This window comes from Callionymus lyra, chromosome 5 (genome assembly GCF_982586985.1).
Source record: "Callionymus lyra chromosome 5, fCalLyr1.hap1.1, whole genome shotgun sequence".
Classification (NCBI taxonomy): domain Eukaryota; kingdom Metazoa; phylum Chordata; class Actinopteri; order Syngnathiformes; family Callionymidae; genus Callionymus; species Callionymus lyra.
Window position 1 is genome coordinate 17,544,683 of NC_141822.1, and position 23,012 is coordinate 17,567,694.

The 23,012-nt window shown below is 39.2% G+C and overlaps 3 protein-coding genes across 4 annotated transcripts in view; all 3 read left to right on the forward strand.

Annotated features, from left to right (window-relative positions):
* The window catches only part of LOC148079616 (solute carrier family 2, facilitated glucose transporter member 9-like), a 9,395-nt gene extending 6,177 nt beyond the window's left edge, over positions 1 to 3,218 (forward strand). Inside the window, exons 8-11 of the mRNA XM_087792509.1 lie at positions 2,299 to 2,400; positions 2,464 to 2,539; positions 2,608 to 2,735; positions 2,805 to 3,218. Of these exons, the coding sequence (XP_087648635.1) occupies positions 2,299 to 2,400; positions 2,464 to 2,539; positions 2,608 to 2,735; positions 2,805 to 3,020 (522 nt within the window). The 3' untranslated portion in view covers positions 3,021 to 3,218. The remainder of the gene's footprint in view (positions 1 to 2,298; positions 2,401 to 2,463; positions 2,540 to 2,607; positions 2,736 to 2,804) is intronic.
* Positions 3,219 to 5,731: 2,513 nt separating this feature from the next.
* LOC148079617 (solute carrier family 2, facilitated glucose transporter member 9-like) lies at positions 5,732 to 14,503 on the forward strand. The gene is made up of 11 exons (XM_087792364.1): positions 5,732 to 5,797; positions 6,030 to 6,187; positions 6,923 to 7,047; positions 7,142 to 7,271; positions 11,816 to 11,964; positions 12,047 to 12,234; positions 12,331 to 12,450; positions 13,783 to 13,884; positions 13,960 to 14,035; positions 14,115 to 14,242; positions 14,312 to 14,503. Exons 1-11 carry the CDS (start codon positions 5,780 to 5,782, stop codon positions 14,501 to 14,503), a joined length of 1,386 nt encoding a protein of 461 aa, XP_087648490.1. The 5' UTR covers positions 5,732 to 5,779.
* Positions 14,504 to 14,978: 475 nt separating this feature from the next.
* Positions 14,979 to 22,379, forward strand: nt5c2l1 (5'-nucleotidase, cytosolic II, like 1). 2 transcript variants are annotated; one of them, XM_087791257.1, is made up of 17 exons: positions 14,979 to 15,130; positions 15,664 to 15,737; positions 16,219 to 16,336; positions 16,410 to 16,505; positions 16,568 to 16,659; positions 16,780 to 16,837; positions 16,919 to 17,012; positions 18,020 to 18,073; positions 18,136 to 18,219; positions 18,288 to 18,323; positions 18,399 to 18,500; positions 18,573 to 18,639; positions 19,962 to 20,132; positions 20,210 to 20,261; positions 21,174 to 21,234; positions 21,771 to 21,947; positions 22,013 to 22,379. In XM_087791257.1, exons 1-17 carry the CDS (start codon positions 15,066 to 15,068, stop codon positions 22,067 to 22,069), a joined length of 1,458 nt encoding a protein of 485 aa, XP_087647383.1. In that variant the 5' UTR covers positions 14,979 to 15,065; the 3' UTR covers positions 22,070 to 22,379. The 2 variants fall into 2 exon arrangements, with proteins under 2 accessions (XP_087647383.1, XP_087647384.1); XM_087791258.1 differs by having other exon boundaries at positions 14,991 to 15,130; positions 15,664 to 15,733.
* Positions 22,380 to 23,012: the final 633 nt, after the last annotated feature.

The window sequence follows — 23,012 nt, forward strand, 5'->3', positions numbered from 1 at the left end:
GGATGGAGGGATGGATTGATGGATGGACAGATGGATGGATGATGGATGGATGATGGATGGATGGATTAATGGATGGATGGATGGATGGATGGATGATGGATGGATGGTGGATGGTGGATAAATGGACACATGGATGAATGGATGGATGGATGGATGGATGGATGGATGGATGGATGGATGGATGGATGGATGGATGGATGGATGGATGGATGGATGGATGGATGGATCTGTGAAGCTGTCCACAATGTTATCAATGTCATGGTGACTATGGGTAGAGTTTCCTGACACACTGAGTCTAGATATTTTACTGAGCACTGAGGGAATTGTTTCCATAAACTTGGTTTTGGCACTTTCAGAAAGACATCTTTTGAAAGTGCTCCTGCTCTGTAGACTTGGGTCATTTGAGATAAAATCAAAGGTAATTAATTGATAGTCAGAAAGTGAATTCTGAGGAGAGATGATAATATTTAAAATTTCAAGTCCGTATGCTAGAACAAGATCTAATGTGTGCCTAAGACAGTGAGTCTGATATGAGTTTATTCGTTAGTGCAGCTTTTGAGGACAGGGATCAGATATTCAACAATCCACACTTAATTCTCCTGCACAAGAGTAAAAAAGTCCCTCGACCGGTGGCTCGGTGGTGCTCCGTGGGCTTCGGTCTGGAACTATTCCTCCCTAGAACAGTCACCCACCGACCCTGGTTACCCTGCTGCTCGGGAATTGGAACTGGAGGAGAATTGGCTGGTAAGCTATGTGGCTATGTCTACCGGAGACTGGCTAGCTAGAGGTTTAGCTTCGATAGTGCGCCACCGGCTCTCAAGTTCAATGAGCTTCACCTCCAATATAGGCTAGACTTTACACAACTGCTGCCATCACTAAAGGAGGTCGAAGCGTAACTAAACATCTGAGAACAGAGGAGAGAGAAGGAGAAGGTGGAGATATAGTGAGAGAAAAGTTTGAGGAATATGCTCACCGGGGAGTCTTTCAAACTTTGTCTTCGGGCCCGATTCGACTCCGGAGGATGGTGATCCAAGAATAAAAGTAGATGTTCAGAAATGCTCCAGTAACAAGGTAACAAAAAAGAGATATAGTGAGAAAAGATTGTTCAGCTCCGAGGGAGAGAGACGCTGCCAGACGCTGCAGAGTGCTGCAACTAAAACATTTAATTTTTAATATATCGACGCATTGATGTTTCTGGTGTTTGTGTTGGAACAGTCTGCAGCCACACACCTTTAAGGCATTTTGTCAAAATCATTTAATCATCTCCAGTGCTCCGTTGAATTATTTTCCAATTACTGACTAATTTGCCCAGAAGCCCGAGAGGCGTGGCTTCCAAAGAACTAATGAAATTCAGTTTTCAGTGAATCTTTACGCTACAAAGACAAGAGGAACCGAGTAAAATACTACCACCCGGATTCTTAAATGATAAACAATTGGTGTTAAAAGGTGGTAATTCACCATCAGCTGAGTTGAAGAAGATTTGAAGGTAATAAGAATGTTCTTGACACATAAACTCGTGATGAGAAGAAAACATTTACGAAGTGATTAAACAGAATTTTACTACATTCTGGATTCAATGAAGACACTAGAAATAATACTTACTTACTTGAACCTTTCCTTTATAAAATACTCATATAGAACTATCTATACAACCTATATGAGTTGAGAAACAATAAAAGTAAAAGATAAAAAATGATCTTATAATAATCATGAATCAGCAGGAGCTGAATATTTAGTTTAATTTATTTTTATTAGTTTTATCTAAAGTAAATCTGACCGAAAACAAGTGTTGTGATGTCTCCGCAGCCGCCTGCTAATATGACTTAAAGGAAAAATCCTGCCTTTTTCTTATAAACAAAAGACCTTTCAGGAAGTAATAACCAGATTGTGGCCATTGCCCTTAAAACAAGTTGTGTATTTTCCAACATGAATAAAGTGCCAAAATGAAACCTTTTCCCTGCTCAAGAACCAAACCTCGAAATATTTTAAGGATCAATAACTACTCGTTAAATTAAATGTACAACCGTCAAATGACCAACCAATCATTTAAAATTCCATAAAGAAACAGAACCTTATTTTGGATTTTTTTCTAATCTTTCTCTACCAGATTCTGCCACAAACAAGTATTTTGTATTTATGGAACAATTTTTCACTTTAGCCTCCAGTTTTCTCACTAATATTATACTGTACATCGATAGAGAGTTGAAATATTCCTGCAGACGTCAGATTCATCTGTATTTGTTGCACTATATTTGAGAGATTTTTTTTTTTTTCATTTTTAATACTTTCTCACAACAGTTCATGATCATCGGAAGGATCGGCAAAAAGGTTCTTCTGTCCAGAGGATACTTGGGGATGTCCATCACCCTGGTCCTGCTGACCATCTCTCTGAACCTGCAGGTAACTTGTTGACCGGGTCATCACTCTTGGTCGTGCCCATCACTAACTCACTGTCTCCCTCAGAGGTTCCTCTCCTGGATGCCGTACTGCAGCATGGTTTTCATTTTCTTTTTCATCTTCTTCTTCTGCATCGGACCGTGTATGTAGCACCGTTTAAGTCTCGAGGAACGAACCGGACTCACTTTGTTTTTTTCTGTCGCCCCTCAGCCGGAGTGACGGCGCCTATGCCAGGAGAGCTGTTCACTCAGCCCTACAGAGCAGCGGCCTACACCATCGCCACCTCCATCAACTGGATCGGACTGTTTCTACTGGGCATGTTGTTTCCCCTCCTCGTGGTAAGAACTTTGACATTTAAAAATGATCTTAAAAGTCATGAATTCATGCTTTTTCCCCCTCCTTTCTAGGAGCATCTGAAATATTTCTGCTTCATTGTGTTCCTGCTCTTCTGCTTTTCCTTTTGTCTGTACTCCTGGTTCTATATGCCCGAGACCGGGAATAAAACCCCTTCAGAAATTGCCGAAGCGTTTGATCGGATGCACAGTAAAGCGGGGAAGACCCAGAACGAGCAGAACACCACGACGAACAATAAGAACGATATCGCATTCATCACCAAATTTTGATGAAACCATTGACTCGTTTTTATTCAACTCATGCTTTTTTTTTTTAATGTTACGTTTAGAGTCTCTCCATTCATGTGTCATGAAACATTTTTGGACGTTTCTACTTGTAAAGGTCAAATGATGTATTTTTCTACTGTCCATATTTTAATTGATAACAAATGTTATGATTAAGAGTGCTTGACTGTCTTTTTCATTGCAATAAATCCATGTGGTAGGAAGGGAAAGTCGAATGGAAAATGAATGTTTGAGAAGAAAAAACAGATTATTTCTCATTTTATTACAGGGCAGAATCAGTGATGAGGGAGGAAAGTTTATTTATAGTTTTAAGAATAAAAAATAAAGACTGACATTGTTGTCTAATTGGAGCAATATTCCCCATGAGTTCAGTTAAGAAATACTCAACATAAATTGTATCTAGATCCGTTTGAAACTAGATTTGAAACTGGTTGTGAACAACACAAAGTTGGAAAATCTTTATAACTGCCTGAAAAGAAACAGGTTGCAGTATTTGACAGTATTAGCATCGTTATCAGTTGCGAAGACTAAAATGATCGATTCTGAGTTGACTGCAGGCTCAGGGCCATATTTAATTAAATGGAGGCCCGCAAATGGCCCCCCGAGCCGTATTTTACGGCTGTCACACGTCCAGTTGATAACATGCAGCCTTTGACTCGACTTGTAATTTAATATATTCAGTTTGTTTTAAGGTTCTGAGCCACGAGTCGCTCTTCTAGACACCGGTGCTGATATGGCAGCAGGTTTGGATGCAGCGAACCCTGGTGACTTCAGGCATCAATTAGTGATATTTGTTCAACCACCATGTGACCAGCAGGAGAGCAAATATCTAGAACAGAGTCGCTGCTGCTGCCGCAGAACTGAAGACATCCATGGAAACTGTGAAGGAAAATCCTTCTTGTTGGAATGTTAGTGAAGGTGTTTGAAAGAGAAACAACACAGTAAGTCATTTTTTCTCATCTCTTTGAGTTCTCTCAGTTTATCGTTAAATGTTTTATTGTTCAACCTCGATAACAAAGTTCACTTAACTGTAGATACAGTTTTAAAAACAATATTAATGTGGTTATTTTTTATTTTCTATTAAAGTTCAGGAGAGAATTGAGTTAAGAGACTTCTTACTCCTGAAAGTTGACAAGACAGGTTCATTGAAATGATTAGATTTTAAATAATTCCTCGGGCAAAACCTTGATGGTACTTAATAGTCATTTTTAACAAGAGTTATCAGGTTCATGTTAAAAACATGTTTTTGTTCTTCTATGTATGTTTTCTAAGAACAATGTAAATATATATTGATAAGTCATCTTTTATTTTGTTTTCTAACTAATGAGTAAATTAAGAAAGAAATATATATATTAATGGAAAAAAATACCTTCATACGTGATATTTAGGAGGTGGAGACCCTTGGGATTAATGACACGCGGTGACAAACCCTGCACAATCTCAGCTAGTGGGTGTGGTTATCTCCCAAAAAACAAATTGTTTTAGTGGGCGGGGCTTAAATACATTTTCTAATGTAAGTATTTAAATGAAAAGGGAGTTTTGTACAAACAAACTGATGATACAATAGAGTCCAACATTTATTTAAGATACACTTAAAACAACACATTAGTTGCCCTTTAATATTTAAAGTTTGTTTTATGTCATCATTTCACAAACTAAATGCAGTTTCTTGACTAACTGACTTTTTTTTGTGCTACAGAGATTGAGATTGTCTTTAAAACTAGGGTGGTCCCCCAGCAGAGACCCCAACATCCAACAAGATGCAAGTGAATAATCTTATAGCAGGTTTGTGATTTAACACAACATTTAAAAAACATTAAGTTAGTGTTTTCTATCAGTTTCTATGCAACATTTATCAAGAAATGAAAAAAGATTGATAAAACAAAATACTGTATCATTAACAATAAATCACGAGAATGTCGTTTTGTTATCGTCACATTTGTTCAAAGACTGAAGAGGTTCCAGTAGATTACTGTGATGTTTCTCCAACAGAGTCCCGACAGGACAACAATCTGCCACAAGATACGATACAGAACTTAAAATTTCTGGTAAGTGTTGTTCACAAATGTAGTGTTTAGTCAAAACAAAGTTAAAAGATTGTTGTGGTGTGTCGAGTCAAACATCTGGTTTTGAAAAGTGAAGCCCCAGTTTATTGACATGCCACCTGAGGTTGAAGTCATTTACAAATCATAACATAATAATGGGTTTAGTTGACTTGACTTTTTTCATGAGCTCATATTAGCGACTGTAGCCTCAATATAATGGCAGCGGTTGCATCGGCCAATCATAATTCAGCCGGCCTGAACTCCGCCTTTCTACCGGAGACTATCAAACCATAAGACATTCCAAGATGTTTTCAAAATTGTGGTTGAGTAACAGTAACAAGTGAAGTTTATTTTTTAAAGTCAAAACTTTTAGGCATGATCCGGGAGTGGATCGATGTAGTAAAGGACTGTGTTTTTTGGAAAGATCCGAAGTTCTTCCCACATAAAGGGAAAGACCTCGGAATTTGCATCACTGTGTCGTGGTGAAGAAAGAGCTGAGCTAATGGGCAAAGTTTGCGATTCAAATTTACCCTAAAAGTAATTTATCCTCATCTGAAAATTGCTCAATTTAAAGTACAGAAGCCTCCTGGACTGACAAATGGTTTTCTTCTTCAACAGCTCAAGTGTCCTCTCTTAGTTGCCGTGGTGATCATCTCTGGCATCGGAGGAAGTATACATTACGGTATCGCGGTCTCTGTCATGACCTCGCCTTCAGTCGTGAGTAGATGACATGAACAACATAGAAAGATATTTGGTGAGATAATTATGCCCTATGAAGATGGTTTAAACTGCAGAGGGGCTTATAAAAAAAGAGTGCTGAAAAAACCTTCATTAGATTCTCAAAAATCACATTTTCATCTGCATCATTTGACTTTTAGGCTTTTAGGAGTCGATTGAATAAAGTGGTTTAGAGTGAGCCCCATTATTAATTTCTCGTTTCTTTTTTCAGTTTATAAAGCACATGATGAACGAAACCATCAGGCAGCGATTCAACACCAGCGTCAGTGAAGAAGATATTTCCATCACTTGGTCCTTCATGGTCTCCATTTTTGCCATCGGAGGATTAGCGGGCTCCATGTTGTGTGGGTTTCTATTGGAATATGGCAGGTTTGTCAACAAAAACAAAACACATCTACACTAAACTGGCTTGTTGGTTGAAACAAAACTTGAAAAATAACTAATTTCATGCAACTGTTAGTTACTTATTGTGTATCAAAACTAGATCTAACTAGACCTTGTATTACATTTTGGAATCACATCCCATCGATGTAACGTTCTTGTTCTAGAGGCTTTTTTTCTAGCAACAAAAGATCTTGAATGCTTGTGAAAATCAGGAAACGTTCATGTCAGATAAATATGGCATGGCAAACAATTGAAAAAAAAAAAAAAAATTAAAATTAAAATTCAAGGCAGATACAATGGAATTCAATCATAGATGGGAAAAGGTTAAGAAAAGAACATGTGTAAATTCAATCATTTAAATGTAGAATGGCAGCACTTTGTCAAGACTTCCTGTTGTATAACATTTTGACATTAGTCAAAATGATTAGTTATATTTTGAACAAACATGACTCATGTAGTAAAACTCTCGAGCTACTGTCCACATAAACAAGAACTGCTTTACAACAGAGTCTTCCAAAGCAATACTAACTTTTTGAAGATATGAGGAAGATCAAATCAGAATCAATATTTTCAATCTTACGTATTTGGACTTTAAAGCAAGGACAGTCTGTACCATGAATATACATTTTGTGTTTCTCATCAGCATGTGTCTAACAATAAGACCCCTGCATTATTAAAATAAAACTTCCCGTCCTGACTATCCACTTCATTCTCGCACAGAAAGAGATGCCTCTTAATAAACAACACTGTCGCTATCGCTGGAGGTTTGTTGATGATCTGCAGCAAACCTGCCGAGTCATTTGAGATGATCCTGATCGCTCGGTTCATTTATGGAGTCTACACAGGTGAGTTTTCCTGAAACAGATTTGGCTCATTAAATCAAACTTAGGTCCTGATTTTCCCTTTAATAGAAGCGATCGTTTCTGTTCCTGATTTTAGGAATCGGCCTCTCGGCCCACATGATGTACTTGATGGAATGTTCTCCCAAAAGACTGCAGGCAATGCTGGGAACGACGGTTGGGATGTATATTGGATTCGGAAAGTTCACAGGTCAACTGCTGGGAATCAGGTGAGACTCCCGAGTCAGTGGAAGATTTAGGAAATCCGGATAAAATTCACTTGATGGATCCAGACCCGACTAGTTTTTTTTTAATTGAAGATTCATCAAGATATCACGCGGTACTTTGTTTTCCATTTTACATGAGAACACAGAGCAACGCTTGCAGTGAAACAAAAGCAGAACTTTACAAAATAATAAACAATTATAACAAAAAAAATTAAAATGGTTTTGTTTCAGAGGTTATTCCTTTTTTTGTTCGTGCCATTATACCCCAGGTCTTGTATTTTGTTATCTCAGACTTTAAGAGATGTTTAAAGGGCACCTAATGTGTTGATTTAAGTGTCTTTTAAATAGATCCTGGACTCATAGTATGTGTCTGTTTGTACAAAAATATTTTTTAATTCAAATATTTACATTAGAAATTGTGCTTAAACCCCGCCCACTGAAAACACTTACCTCTGCTTTAATTGGTCAAGCAATGAGGTTTGTCACGCAGTGTCATCAATCCAGGAAGTCACCACTTCTAAGGGACATAACCATCATTATTTTTTCCGCTTCCGGTGAGCCTTTGATCGGCTGCTTGAAACGTGAGCTCCTGCAATAATTGCCAAAAACAGTCGTTTTAACGACTACTTGTCCGGATATTATGCTCATATCACTTAAGATATGTCTCAAGCATCTCGGATCTATGATCGTGATGCTCTTTTCAACATCAGAGAGTCGATGGAGGACTTCACTCGCGACCGTTACCAACGTCCGGTGAACGTGTTTCCGGCTCCGCTTCTCATCGACTCGGACTCTGTGGAATATCGTTTGATCTCTCGAGTACCGGGCGATTTCCACAAGGGATCGAGTCGGGCTGGAGTACAGGTCAGGATGAGACGTGCAGTTGCGATCGCTCGGAACAACTCTGACGTCATCGAACGTCATCGGTGTTTGATCGACATCCCTCTCACTGTGTGTGACGACACATCAGCGCTGCCGTCTGTCCAGACCTCAACGAAAGGTGGTAAGATTTTTTCATTTCCTCTCTTTAATTCGACTTTTACAACCGAGTTGAACTTCAGTGACAGCTGGTACCCACGTGACCGCTGTTCGCTTCAAAAGATCCCGCTCTGCGCGCCTGTCAGTGACGCGGCGTCGTCAGTGACGTCATCGGTGCTGAATGTGGGACTTCTTAATGTTCGCTCCATTACTAATAAATCCTTTATTCTTAATGATCTTTTCACAAGAGTTAATTTGGATTTATTATGTCTTTCTGAGACTTGGCAGAGAGAGGAAGAGTTTATTCATCTGAACGAACTCTGTCCAGTAGGGAGCGCTGTCCTGGGGAAGCCTCGCCTCTCTGGTCGTGGAGGAGGTCTTGCTACTGTTTTTAGGGAGAGTTTTTCTTGCAAAGTGATTCAGACACAGGAATTCACTTCTTTTGAGTCTCAGATGATCTTGGTTGGTTCTACAAGACCTTTCTATTGTGTGTCAATCTACCGTCCGCCTGGTCCTGCGGCGATGTTCTTGAAAGACTTTAGTGACTTCTTATCTTCCATTATTCAGATGGAATCTGTTCTTATTCTTGGAGACTTTAATCTTCATGTTGATGACGTCACATCTTGTTCTGCTAAAGAACTTTTAACTTTAACTGAAGCCTTTAATTTTGAGCAACATGTTTCTGAACCCACTCATCAAAAAGGCCACATTTTAGACTTAGTTTTTACTCTTGGCCTGAACATTTCTAATGTATCTGTACATGATGTCCATCTGAGTGATCATTCTCTTGTCTTGTTCAACCTGGACTTCATCCCTGAACCTAAGCCTTTGAAAGTTAGGTCTCAGAGGCGTGTCATCTCAGCCGATACTGCAGACAGTTTTTCTGCTATGTTTGACCGTCTTTCCTTTGATGACTGTCCAGATGTGGACAGTTTGATTCACTGTTTTACTGATCATTGTGTTGAAATACTAGATCAAGTGGCACCTGTTAAATCGAACTTGAAAATTCAGAAAAAACGGTGCCCTTGGACAAATGAAGATCTCCTGAGTCTGAAGAGACTTTGTCGAAAGACTGAGCGTCTCTGGAAGTCTACTAAACTTGAGGTGCACAGACTTCACCTCAGGGATCTGTTGACTTGTTACAATGAGATGGTAGAAACTGCTAGATCTGATTACATCAGAAAACTGGTAGCAGCAAATAGGAAAAACCCCAAAGTTTTGTTTGACACGATTAATTCTCTCGTGTCTCCTGCTCCTCAAATCACGCCGGTCTTCTGTGAAGCTGACAGCAATGCATTGTTGAGATTTTTCATTGACAAAATTAAATTGATCAAAGAGAAAATCTCTCCCCCTTTGTTGGGAACCCCTACTGTCTCTGAGCCCATCTCCTCCTCTTGGTCATCCTTCTCTGCTGTATCTTTGGGTGATATTTCAGCACTAGTGAACAAGATGAAACCCTCCTCTTGCTCAGATGACGTCCTTCCTTGTAGGCTTTTTATCAAAGTATTTGATGTAATTGGCCCCTGGGTTACCAATATGGTGAACCTCTCCCTTTCCACAGGGGTTTTTCCCAATGCATTTAAACATGCCATTGTGGAGCCTCTGCTCAAAAAACCAGGCTTAGACCCAACTGACCTCAGTAATTTCAGGCCTATTTCTAAGCTCCCTTTCTTGTCCAAGATCTTGGAGAAGGTGGTGTCCGAGCAGCTGTCTTTGTTCTTGGATCAGAGCGACATCCATGAGAAGTTTCAGTCTGGCTTCCGTAAACATCACTCTACGGAGACAGCTTTACTGAAAGTGTCCAGTGACATCATGATGTCGGCTGACTCGGGTAAATTCACTGTTCTGGTTCTCTTGGATCTGTCGTCAGCCTTTGACACAGTTGATCACCAGATCCTGCTGAGAAGACTAAGGGATGAAGTGGGACTGTCTGGTTCTGTGTTAGAATGGTTCTCATCTTACCTTTCTGGGCGCAGTCTTAGTGTATCTGCCAATCAAATGAGGTCTGAATCGGCAGATCTGTTGTGTGGAGTCCCTCAAGGTTCTGTTCTGGGTCCTTTATTGTTTTTGCTGTACTTGATTCCCCTCGGTAAAATCATTCAGAGATTTCCAGATGTTTCTTATCACATTTTTGCTGATGACATCCAGCTCTACTGCTCTTTTGACCCAACTGAGCCCCAAAGGCTGAACAGCTTAGTCAATTGTTTGCTAGAAATCAAACAATGGCTGAGTGAAAACACTTTACAGCTTAATGTGGACAAAACTGAAACTCTGGTGATTGCTCCTGATGATACGATTCCAGGGTTGAGTCAGTACTTGGGTGACTTAGGTCAGTCTGTCAAACTGAGCCTGAGAAACCTGGGTGTTGTATTTGATAAAGACATGTCTCTTGTTCAACACTGTAGAAAACTGACCAGAAACTGTTTCCTTCAACTGAGAAAAATCTCTAAACTTAGGAAAATGCTGTCACAACATGATCTGGAGCTTGTAATCCATGCGTTTGTTTCTTCTCGTCTGGACTATTGTAACAGTTTGTTTTCATGTCTTAACAAGAAGGAGCTGTCTCGCCTGCAGTTGATTCAGAACTCTGCAGCGAGAATTCTGACCCGCTCTAGTAGAAGAACTCACATTTCTCCGGTCCTTAAAACTCTTCACTGGCTTCCAGTTTCTTTCAGGATCAACTTTAAAATTCTGGTTCTTACTTTCAGAGCTATTCATGGTCAGGCTCCTCCTTACATCACTGATCTGATCCAGCCTTACACCCCAGCTCGGGCTCTGAGGTCTGTGGATCAGAATCTACTTATGGTTCCACGCACACGGCTCAGGACCAGAGGAGAGAAATCTTTTCAGGCTGTTGCTCCTAAGCTTTGGAACAATCTTCCTCTCTCTTTGCGCTTGATGGAGTCTACTGACTCCTTTAAGAAACATCTTAAGACGTTTCTATTTGTTCAGGCTTTTCCTTGAATTTCTCGAACTCCTGTGTTGTTCTCGGTGTTGTCTTGATCTTTGTAGTATGTACTGTTTTGAGTATTGTTTTGATTGTTAAAGCGCTTTGTGACCCTGGTCTCGAAAAGCGCTATATAAATATATATTACTTACTTACTTACTTACTTACATGTATAAAGTCGCTGCTGCAGGAGTGAAGACATTATTACATCATAATGGACTCCGCTCTCATAAATTCTCATTGAATGAGATTTCAGACGGGGGAGGACTTTATAAAGTAATAACTTCAAAACATGGTCCTGATGAGGGAGTTAATGCATCTTGGAGAGAAAGACTTCAACATTTGAAACATGTGATTAAGTAAGTTTATCATATTAGTCGCCCTTTAAAGAAGCATATTCTAAACATTTAAAAGCCGCTTCATGCTCCTTCTTTGGATGTTATTCTCTCTGTATCGACAACTTGTTCAGCAGAACAAAGTCAAGGTTATTGGGTAAATGCAAAAAAAATGCAAATTAGATATGTTTAACACTTCCATGAAACCTCTCACAATTACTAATGGATCAATGAGATGAGATTAGAAAATGACATTATTTCCTGAAGATTGCACTTGTTTTTAAAAGGCAGCTCCTCGGAACTGAGGACCTGTGGCCCTGGCTGCTCAGCGTCAACGGCTTCTTAGGTATGATCCAGCTCCTCGCCTTATTCTTCCTGCCAGAATCTCCTCGCTTCCTGCTGCTGGACCGAGGAGACCACGAGGCGTGTGAGAAAGGTGACGAGTCGGCACTTTTAGATCAGACTCCTGAGCGGGGAGTTAATTGAGGTTATCATTTCTGCTGCTTTTTGTCTGTCAGCCCTGACCTTGCTCTGCAGCAACATGGACCACCAACAGGAGGTGGAGGAGATGCTACAGGAAAAAGAGGCCGTGAAAGATGTCCGCAGTCGTTCTGTCGTCGAGCTGATGAAGAGCTCGGCGCTGCGCTGGCAGCTGGTCACCATCTTCATCACCTTCACCTGCCTGCAGCTCTGTGGCGTCAACGCCGTGAGTTCAATATTGTGAAGATACGAGGATTATATTAGTATTTTGTGTATCCAGAACACAATACTTCCACTTGTCTATCTGCTCTTGTTTTACCAGGTTTACTTTTATTCTTTTGAAGTGTTTCAGGAAGTTGGAATCCATAAATCCCAGTTGCCTTATGCAGCTGTGGGAACAGGACTGTGTGAATTCTTCTTCACCTCTTGTGGTGTAAGTTCAGTTTTATTCTACACGTCTAGCAAAAAGTTCACCCAAAATGTAATGTTCTACTCATGTTCTACTCACCCTAATGTCGAGGTTTGGATTATTTTCTGAGTAATCTGTTCCTTTTTAGAGTTATAGAAAAAAATGTATTTCCATGCAAATGTAGCGACTAGTGCTCACTTGTCCTTCGTCTTCTTCCAAAAACACGAACTTAAAAACATCTAAATACCTCCATACTGCTCGACTGTAACGTCCCTCTAGTACTGAAGCGACGTGAGAATGTGTTATAAAAAAAAAATTAAACAATGTCTATGTTTTTAGCTTGTTTGTAGCGGAAGCTCCCAGTCTCTCAGATCAAATTGTCGGCATTGAAACTAGTCTTAAGTGTCAGTGTGCATGACAAGTTCCGTCTTAAAGTTATTACTTTACAACGTTCTGCCCCGTCTGAAATCTCAGCGAACAAAAGGTTAAAATGATGACGTAAATAATGGCTTCACTCCTCCTCCAGCCAGCTGTAATCACGCCCCGCTTTTTTTATACAATGAATCCCTTGGAGGTGAAGACTTCTGGGATTGATGACACGTGGGGCTAAAGAACATTTTCTAATTTAAATATTTTAAAAGGAAAATAAAGTTTTGTATATACTGATGAGTACAATAGAGTCCAACATCTATTTGAGAGACACTCAACACATTAGTTGCACTTTAAAGGAAAAAGGGTTTAATGATCTGAAGTAAAGGACGAACAAGAAGAACAACTAAAATGTTAATGTGGTTAATACTGATACACATTGGGATCAGCGATGTCATCTTATTATCTGGAGCAAACTTGTTTTTTCCTTGAGTAACATTCCAACGTATGAGGTCTTCATTGGTCTAAGAAGAAAGTCAAACCTCTCCGTTTACCAGTTGATCTACATTCCTGGACTCTCCCTTAAAGATAAGATGAGGAGCTCATTCATTCAGAAAATATCCTGGTATAGAACTGATGCCCCGCTTTGAGAGAAGCTAGTTTCAGAGGCTGGTAAGAATCCTTAGGATGTCCCTTAGATTACTTTTATGTCTGCAACTGGCAAGAATCTCCATATTGGCCAAGGAATGCTCCGTGTTCCCCAAAAAAGTTCCTGTGTAGAAACTTAAGAACTAGCATAAGTTGTGGCCCCACTTAGAAAAAGCAGTGGTAGATGGAGGGATGGAACCTTGCTGGAATCAATGCTATGCACTAGTAAGAAAACCACGACAAGAAAACGTGTGTTTTCATCCGTTTAAGACCTAATAGTCAAAGTATGAAAGTAGAAAAATAATAAAGTCCCACCCCAACATCCATAAAGGTTTTTCTGTCCATCAGTTCTTCATCATCGGGGGGTCCGGTAAGAAGCTGCTGCTGTTCAGAGGATACTTAGGAATGTCCATCACACTGGTCCTCCTGACTGTCACTCTCAACTTGGAAGTTGGTCTCTTTTTTTTAAATACCTGAATTATAAGTATTACATTTTAAGCATATAACATATTTTCTTCTTCTCAGCGCTATCTCTCCTGGATGTCGTACATCAGTATGACCCTTATTTTTATATTCATCATTTTCATCTGCTTAGGACCGAGTATGTTTGGAATCATGTCCCATCATCCCATGTTACCAACAGACATGAAAACAAATGTTTCTTCAACGTTTGTCCTCAGTTGTGGTGACTCTCCCGCTCCCTGGAGACATGTTCAGCCACTCGTACAAGTCGGCCGCTTTCACCGTCGCCTACGCCATCAACTGGATCAGCCTGTTCGTGGTGGGGATGGTCTTCCCGCTCATGGTGGTAAGACCACCAACATTCCATCAATCGGATTCATCAGCTGTTCACCACTGACTCCGTTGTTTATTGCAGGAAAATCTCGGTCACTTCTGCTTCCTGGTGTTCTTGGTCTTCTGCGTGATCAACGTACTGTACGTCGGGTTCTGTGTTCCCGAGTTTGGGAACCAGACTGCTCTGGAGGTGGCCGAGGAGTTTGACAGGATACACCATAGAGCGAGTTCAACAAACTGTGATGGTAGAAAAGTAATTAAAAACAAATTGTGAAAAGTCAATTTGGTAACACTGATTAAAAGTCAATTCAACTAGTTCAATATTTATTGTAATTTTGATCACACAGGAATTGAAAACCGTAATTAATAATATTACACTAAACACTCTTTGTCGAGTACACAGAACCAATGTCTACCAAACCACAGTATTTTAGAGTGTGTTTTTGTATGATCAATGTTTGTATTTGCTTAACATTTGGCTTTAAAGACGTTTCCGACCAATAAATTCATCTTTGAAATAAAGAATTAATGAAACTATTTCCTCCTTGACTGACCACTTCTGATCGTCTGACAGGTAGAACTTGCACAAACAACCAGAGATTCTGCTTCTGCTCTGATAAGTATCAGGTTTTCTCTCTGAAGGGACAGACCGTCATCAGGGAACTCCTTCCAATAACACAACCCCACCACATGTGTGTGTGTGTCTGATAACACAATCTGCGTGTGGCGAGTGTGTGTGTGACGAACACACGAAGACTCAGAGTGCACGTGTGTCTCAGAAGAATCAGGGAACCCAACGCCTACATTCTCGGTTGGTTCCAGGAATTGTGCGTTTCATGATGGACGTCAACTCCAGCATCTACTTGGAAACACCAGCAGTGAAGAAAGAAGCTGAGCAAGAGTGAGTTTTTTACAAATTAGATTGATTTTAGAGGAGACATGTCAAAGGTTATTTTGCATTTCAATTAAAAAACACTGTTCAAAAATAGTTTTAATTTTACATAACTCATATGCAAGCAAAAACAATTTATAATACTTTTTTTTAACTTATTACCATATTCTAGGAACATCTAGTATCTAAACTTGATTAATATTTGTTTAAATATTTGTGATCTGCAGAATAATTTATTGCCAACTCGTGTTTATTGCCTCAAAAGTACAAAATTCTCAAACGCAGTTTTAAATATTTTAGTGTTCACTGGTACGGTTCATATATTTAGGTGATAATTCTGCTTCACTGAAACTGATTTTCTATAATGGTATTAAAGGTGCTTCGCAATAAGATTTATTCTGAAATCAACATTAGAAAATAAACACAGCAAACCTAAACCACTATGAACAGAACAAACATATTTTAGTAACATATCCGACGAATCATTTCCATCAAATCGAGCGTCACCGATTGTAATTTGTTGTGTTTCGTTTCCGTTTCAGGGTTTTTGTCAACAGGAGTCTGACACTAGAAAACATCCGATGTTATGGATTCGACATGGACTACACGCTGGCAAGTACGTTTCCTGTCTGAGATCTAATGTCACAGTAAGATCAAACACTTGCTATGTTTATAACTTCAACGTCAGAGTCTGGTCTATGACAGGATGACGATGTGTGGCAATACAACAGCTATCGAACCGCTTGAAAAAACACTCTGATTTAATACGGAAACACTCAAAAAATATCTGATCTTCATCAGTTACGTGTTGACCAAAACAGGCTTGTAACGTAGGAAACTCCCTGCAGTGACGTCAGACTGACGCTATGTTTACCTCAGAGAGCAGCAACACAACAGTCACGTGACCACAGTTGTGCGGATGAGAATCACCTCACTTTAGTGTTTACTTGAAATACATCTGGAGGCTTAGCTGAACACTAGCTATAATAGTTTAATAGATGTTCCTAGATTCACCAACATTTACTGACACTTGGTGCTGAAAACAATCTAATCTATTAAAAATTAATCTTTTAAAATATATATATTGTATTTTGCAGTGTACAAGTCCCCAGACTACGAGAGTTTGGGCTTTGAGATGATAAGAGACAGAATAGTGTCTGTGGGTTACCCACATGAGATTCTACGCTACACCTATGACCCCAGCTTCCCCACACGGTCAGTATTTTACTAAATTATCCTATTTTTCTGTCTTTTACCGTCGATTTAATGTTCGTTTCTGTTCCCGCAGTGGTTTAGTGATCGACACGACGTACGGGAACCTTCTCAAAGTGGACTCAAATGGAAATATTTTGGTCTGCAGTCACGGCTTCAACTTCTTGAAAGGGTGAATATTCAAACAAATCTCAGGAGAAGAAACTCAATCTCATATTCTTTTCCATTTTTTAGGGACGAGGTACAAAAGTATTACCCGAACAAGTTCATTCAGCGAGATGACACAAAGAGATTTTACGTCCTGAACACGCTCTTCAATTTATCAGGTCTGACTTTTGATGCATCGCTCGTTCACAACGTGTTTCCATCTAAAAATCTGATTCAAGTCAAAGAACTTTTATGAGTTATATTAAGTTTGACGGCTCTTTGACCTCCATCTCTATCAGAGACGTACGTGTATACCTGTCTGGTGGACTTCTTTACCAGATGCCCCCGATACAAAAAGTAAGCTTGCCTTCAAAGTTCCTCTTCCACAACCCTTTTAAATCAGACAATGAAAGCTACTTTTATGTTTTTTTTCTGTAGCGTGCTGGAAGGCTACCACCATGGAGACCTCTTTATGTCCCACAGGAGCATGTTTCAGGACGTTCGAGATGCCATGGACTTCATTCACGACAGGGTTTGTCTCAAAAAGTGGGAAAATTACTAATGGTTTGAGCTTACTAAATAAAACACACGCCAACTCAAAATGTTAAAAGTCAGTTTTGAGACATTGCGTAATTGATGGTATCTCTTAAAATTAGAAGTGCTGCAATACATGTACAATTTAAGATGTCCACCTTACCAATTAACTATATATTTTTTGATTTATTAAGCTTTTAAAAGGATAGAAACTGGGTGTTTATTTAGTATGCTTTTGTTTGCTTTTGCACACCTGGGTACAGCGACTGTGATAGTGGATAGAAAAGTATTTGTTTGATTGTTGAATCGAGACAAAGACGCTACCATGTCCAAAGTTGGTTGAGACTACTACAAGACCACGACAGACAAAAACAAAAAAAAAGATTTTTCCAAAGTCTAGACCAAGAGCAGTAAAAAAAAAAAAAGAGTACACACAATTCAATTGATCTATCTAGAGAAGACTGGGGTGCATCAACATATGTGCCATGTGTATCAGTATAAGGGCAGTAGAATAATCACAGTCCATTTTGCCTCTGCAGCACTTTAACAGACTAGAAGAACCCAAGACCAAGACCTAGACTGTCAGTCTCAATAGCTACAAGTCTACTACAACTACAACTTAATTCCTAATAATCACACAAAGCTTGCATGACTGGCACATATAGACATGCAAAGTTCGTGTGCTGAACTGTAGTTGTTCGAGTCAAAAGTTTAACATGGAAATGACACAAATCTTGCAAATACTGAAAAAGGCCATGCAGTAGTGCAATTATTTAGATTTATTTAGATTATTATTTACTGTTTTCTGCCATGTAGCAGTCCAATGTTATCCTGCTGTGTTCCAGGAAATATTTGAATTAATAAGATTTAAATAGACACAAGTTCATACTTCCAAGCTCCTCCTCATTTTGAACTGAAAACATTCAGTACATACAAACGTTGATCTTGATAAACCAGCCACTATTTTTTCATTTTAAACTCTAAAACTTGTGATGTGTTCTACAGGGCGTCCTGAAGGACAGAACTATCAAGAATCTGGACAAATTTGTGAAACAAGATGTAAGTAGACGTGCAGCGTAAACCACTGATGATCCTTTAAATAACCGTTACATTTCCTACAGCCAAACATTATTGTCCTGCTGACCCGGATTAAAGAAGTAGCCAAATTGTTTCTGGCCACGAACAGCGACTACAGCTACACTGACGTGAGCTCCTCTTTATTAATTCAACACCCCAAAAAACACAAGATTTAATGACCTTCTTACACCTGCAGGCCATCATGACACACCTGCTGGAAACTGGCACGAGCGTGAGAATATTCAAAGAACAATATCAAGATAATTTTTGTGTGTTGACAATTCAACTAAGAGTGTTGTCTACTCAGAATCCCAAAAAGTCCTGGCGTTCCTTCTTTGACCTGATTGTTGTCGATACTAAGAAGCCTCTGTTCTTCGCCGGTGGGACGGTGCTGAGACAAGTGGACACGGTAAGAGCTTCTTTCAGCAGTTTCTTGTTTCCTCGCTTTCGATTTCATTCACACTTGATATGTGGCTGACAGAACACAGGGAAGCTCCGGATCGGGACTTACACCGGTGACCTGCAGAGCGGAACCGTCTATTCTGGAGGTGAGAGATTCTATTTTTTGTCATCATTTATTAATACTCGCTTTGGTTTTTTGAGTTAAGTGCTTTGAGTTATGACCGTATGCAGGTTGACAAGACATTCTCTTCTTAAGAGGTGAAAAATGTATTTATAATTATTTATTTCTTTTGAGCTCATCTTTTCTTTTACATCAGTTTCAGTAGATGTGTATGTTTTTATACCATCATTCACTTGGAATCCTACACAATTTGGTCTGGTTTACCTGATACATGTACGATTTTTTATTCAACTACAATCAAACTGTAGTTAACCAAATAAATAAAATAAATAAAAAATAAAAACCATTTTCAGCTGTAACCTCACAATTCAACAAAATATAAACTGTAATTTAACAAAAACTGTATTCTGGAAGAGGTTAAAAACCTTTCAGAATTTTGATCTTGTCAATTGAACATGTATATATTTTGCTTCTGTGTATTTTGCTTTGCCTCATTGTGACAAAAACAACTGTGGGTACTTGAGTGTCCCGCATTCTGTTTAAATGTAATGGCCGATTTGAAATGTTCTTTATTCACATTAATATGAATATTTAATACTGCAGTGTCTTGTTGTGTTGCATTAATACGATTGTGCCATGACAAACATTTTCACTGTGTTACATTTATACAAACATGCAAACACAACAGACACATGATGTCGAGTTTGACAGACACATTATGTTTACTATGAGCAGCAGTAACCACACAAATGTGTTAATTGTACTTAAATAGTATTTAAGTAGTCAAAGGTTAGCCTTGGTAAAAAAAATTACTGTGTGATAATAAAAACAATTTGTTCAATTGAACTTAGTAGAAGGATGTAGTTGGTACTTGTTATACTAACTCTGAAAAAATACTAGACCCGTAAAATTGTTTTACTGCAAAAGTACAACTAGAAAGATGAAAAACTAGTCAAGAGACAACAGATAAATACGTTTAAATGGTATTACCTGTGCAAAGAAGAGGAAGTAGATTGGTTTCAGCGTTCATGTGATAATAAAATGTATTGGACGTAAAGTTTAAATAATATCAACTACTGAATGTCTCTTCTTCAGACGCTGGCTCGTTAGTGACGTCATTAAAGGGCGCAACGGTCGACTAGATCGAAATAAAGCAGATTATTATTTGAATTAATAATAATATTAGCAACAAAAGAAACAGACGGGTTAGTTTTTTTCAACATAATAATAATAATTATTATATATTTGGTAGTGTTGCAGGGTTAAGAATGAAACTGGTTGCAGTCTGTAGACTCACCACTAGATGTCAGTGTTCGCAAATATAATGATGTCTCCATAACTGTGCAGGGTCGTCGGACATCGTCTGCGACCTACTGGACGTCAAGGGGAAAGACATCCTCTACGTCGGGGATCATATCTTCGGAGACATCCTGAAGTCTAAGAAGCGTCAGGGATGGAAGACGTTCCTGGTGGTTCCAGAGCTCACGAAGGAGCTGAACGTGTGGAGAGACAAGAGCAGTGAGAGCCGATTGTTGTGAGAGCAGCAGAGTCATCCATCACAGAGTTACAATGCCATTGTTCTGCTTCCATTCCAGACCTGTTTGAGGAGCTGAAGCGGCTAGACCTCTACTTAGCTGAACTTTACAAGTGAGACTTTTCATTCGCCTACTAAATGTACACATTTAAAAAAATAATGTTAACTGTTAAATGGATAGTTCAACCAAAATTCACTAATTTTCTACTTATTTATTTATATTATTATTCCATTAAATAATTATTTAATCAGATAAAGACCCATTGAGATCAAGGGCGACTTGGCCAAGAAGGCAGCCGCACACATCATAGTTGAAAAAGTTGCTCCTACTATACACACCTTTATGTTGACTAGGGGTTGGGATTATTTGACAGTAATCTATGTATTTTTGGAAGAACTGTAAATCCATATGACGGTTAAGAACAAAGCTCATTTTCTTTGCACTCATAGTCCTAAAATACACTTTTTAAAACATCCAAATAACCTCCTACTGCTCGTCTGTAACCTTACTCATGTTGTGACATCCCAACAATAGATATAGTTCGGAAAGAAATGTAGAAAAGTCTATATTTTTAACTTGTTTGTAGCTGCCAGTGTAGACAACAGACACTGAGAGGTTACACAAGTGTTTCCTGTCGGTGTAGCATGTTAGCCTTTTAGCTTCTGCTATAAACAAGCTTAAAATATGGAAAGATTCCTGTAATTTCTCAGGTAAAGGTCTTATAACAAGATGGACATTATAGACAGGTGTTTGCATGTTTTTGCATGTTTTAGTGTGTCTTTTTGACAAGGAAAATTGAGTTCTGTTCATATGAACATACATTTCTTTCCGTCACTCCAAAAAGGAACAGGTTACTAGGAAAATAATCCCAACCCTTAGTCGACGTGAGGGTCAGTAGAAAATGAGGAAAAGGGAATTTTGCATGAACTATAAAACTATGAAAATGTCAATGTATGATGGTATTCTCTCTACATTTATGGACATTAGGGGATTTTGGTGTCTCATGTTTTTTGTTGTTCTAAAGGCACCGGGAGATGAAGATGGATGGTTTTTCTGACATTGGCTCCGTTCAGACCAGGATGCAGGTGAACACTCACTAATTTTATCCCCTTTTGTTTAGCACCTCTCTTTTCATTCGTTTTTCACAATGTTATTGTTGGATACGCTTCAATTAGAACAGCCGAAGTACATTGACAAAAAAGAAAAATGGAAATTAAAAATGGAAATTAAATCAATATTCTGGTTGCACATGTTCATCAATATATAAATTAAAGTTAAATTTCTTCCACTGTGAAATCAAACTTGACCTTATTTTCACCCATGTTTGATATTTCTTGCTGCCTCCTATTACGAATGTTTCCTATATAATACATTATATTTGATTATAAACTCCTATTATGCATTATTAAATACAACCATAACAACTTTCATTTATTTAAAAATACATAGTGTTGCTTGAATATAAATTATGTTTATTCATACCAATTTTAAAATATAATAATTCATAATTAATATATTTTTGTTTGTTCTCATTAGAAATAATTATCCGCTCACTCGACGATCTTTACTTGAGCCACTAGAGGCCACTGTTTCTTCACCGTGTGGTGCTGCGTGTGTGCAGGTCCTGACCTACAGGATGGACATGTGCTACGGTCAGATGGGAAGTCTTCTGCGCAGCGGCTCCAGACAGACGCTGTTTGCCAGTCAGCTGGTGAGATACGCAGATCTGTACGCGTCCTCCTGCCTCAACATGCTCAACTACCCGCACAACTACCTGTTCATCGCTTCTCCGGTCCTGGTGAGTCTTCACACGGTCCATCCTGAGAACCAGCCACTCATTTGTCTTTCATCTGACCTTCACAGATGCCACATGAGGCCACTGACACGGTAGCGAACCGCATCGCCCAGAAGATCATCTAAAGTTTCGAATGTTGTTTGAGATATTTCTTCTATAAAACAATCTGTTCTTAAGGTATTATCTCGTAGCTAGACTTTAACTTATTCATTTGACTTTTTGCTTTTGTTTTTTCTTTGTTTTTGTCACTAGAATTCAAGAATTGAGTAGTAAAATAAAACTCATCATTAACTCTGCCCAGCATTACTGTAAGCACTCGACTGCTCCTTGTGTTTCACTTCAGGCCTCTGGTTGTGTTACATTGTGAATATAGTCGTCGCTTTGTTTGGTTGTGATGGTCGGAGTTGTTTCAATAAATCATTTGTTGAACTGGAACCAATAGTGTAAGTTCTGTTCAACCAGTCGAACTGAGTGGATGTGTCAGTAATGACACAAAAAGGTCTTGGTTTGCGGGTCAACAGGAAGATGAAGTTGTACTTATAATGGTTCATCGACTGTTTTTAACGCTACGATACCTTGTCGAGGACTTGATCGTCGACTCGACTGCTTCAGTAGCAGGAGTCATGTTCCCAACAAGACGAGACACGAGTGAACAGGGACGACTCTAGAATGGTCCGGGAGCCTCGAGTCTGAGTTTCGAGGAACTTAAAAGTAAGAACTGCGAGCCTGGAATGACGCCACGCCCCGACATCCAACTCGTTCCAGCTCCAGTTGTAACACGGCTGCCAGGACCAGAGGGAGCGGATCTGAATGAACACAGAGAGCTGCTGGTATCAGTCGACGTCATGAACTGTCTCAAGTCAAAGCTTCCGCCAGAAACCATTGCCGAAACTAATGTTGACCTGTTGTTGAAGACGCCGCCGCGAGTGACAGACGGATAAAGATTTGAATATTTGAGATGTTTGTTCTTCCCATTGGTCCAGACTCACGGTTCTAGGCTAAGAATATAGTTTGGGTGGAAGAACCAGCCAACGTCTCTATTGGCTGATACCAGAGATAAAGAAACTT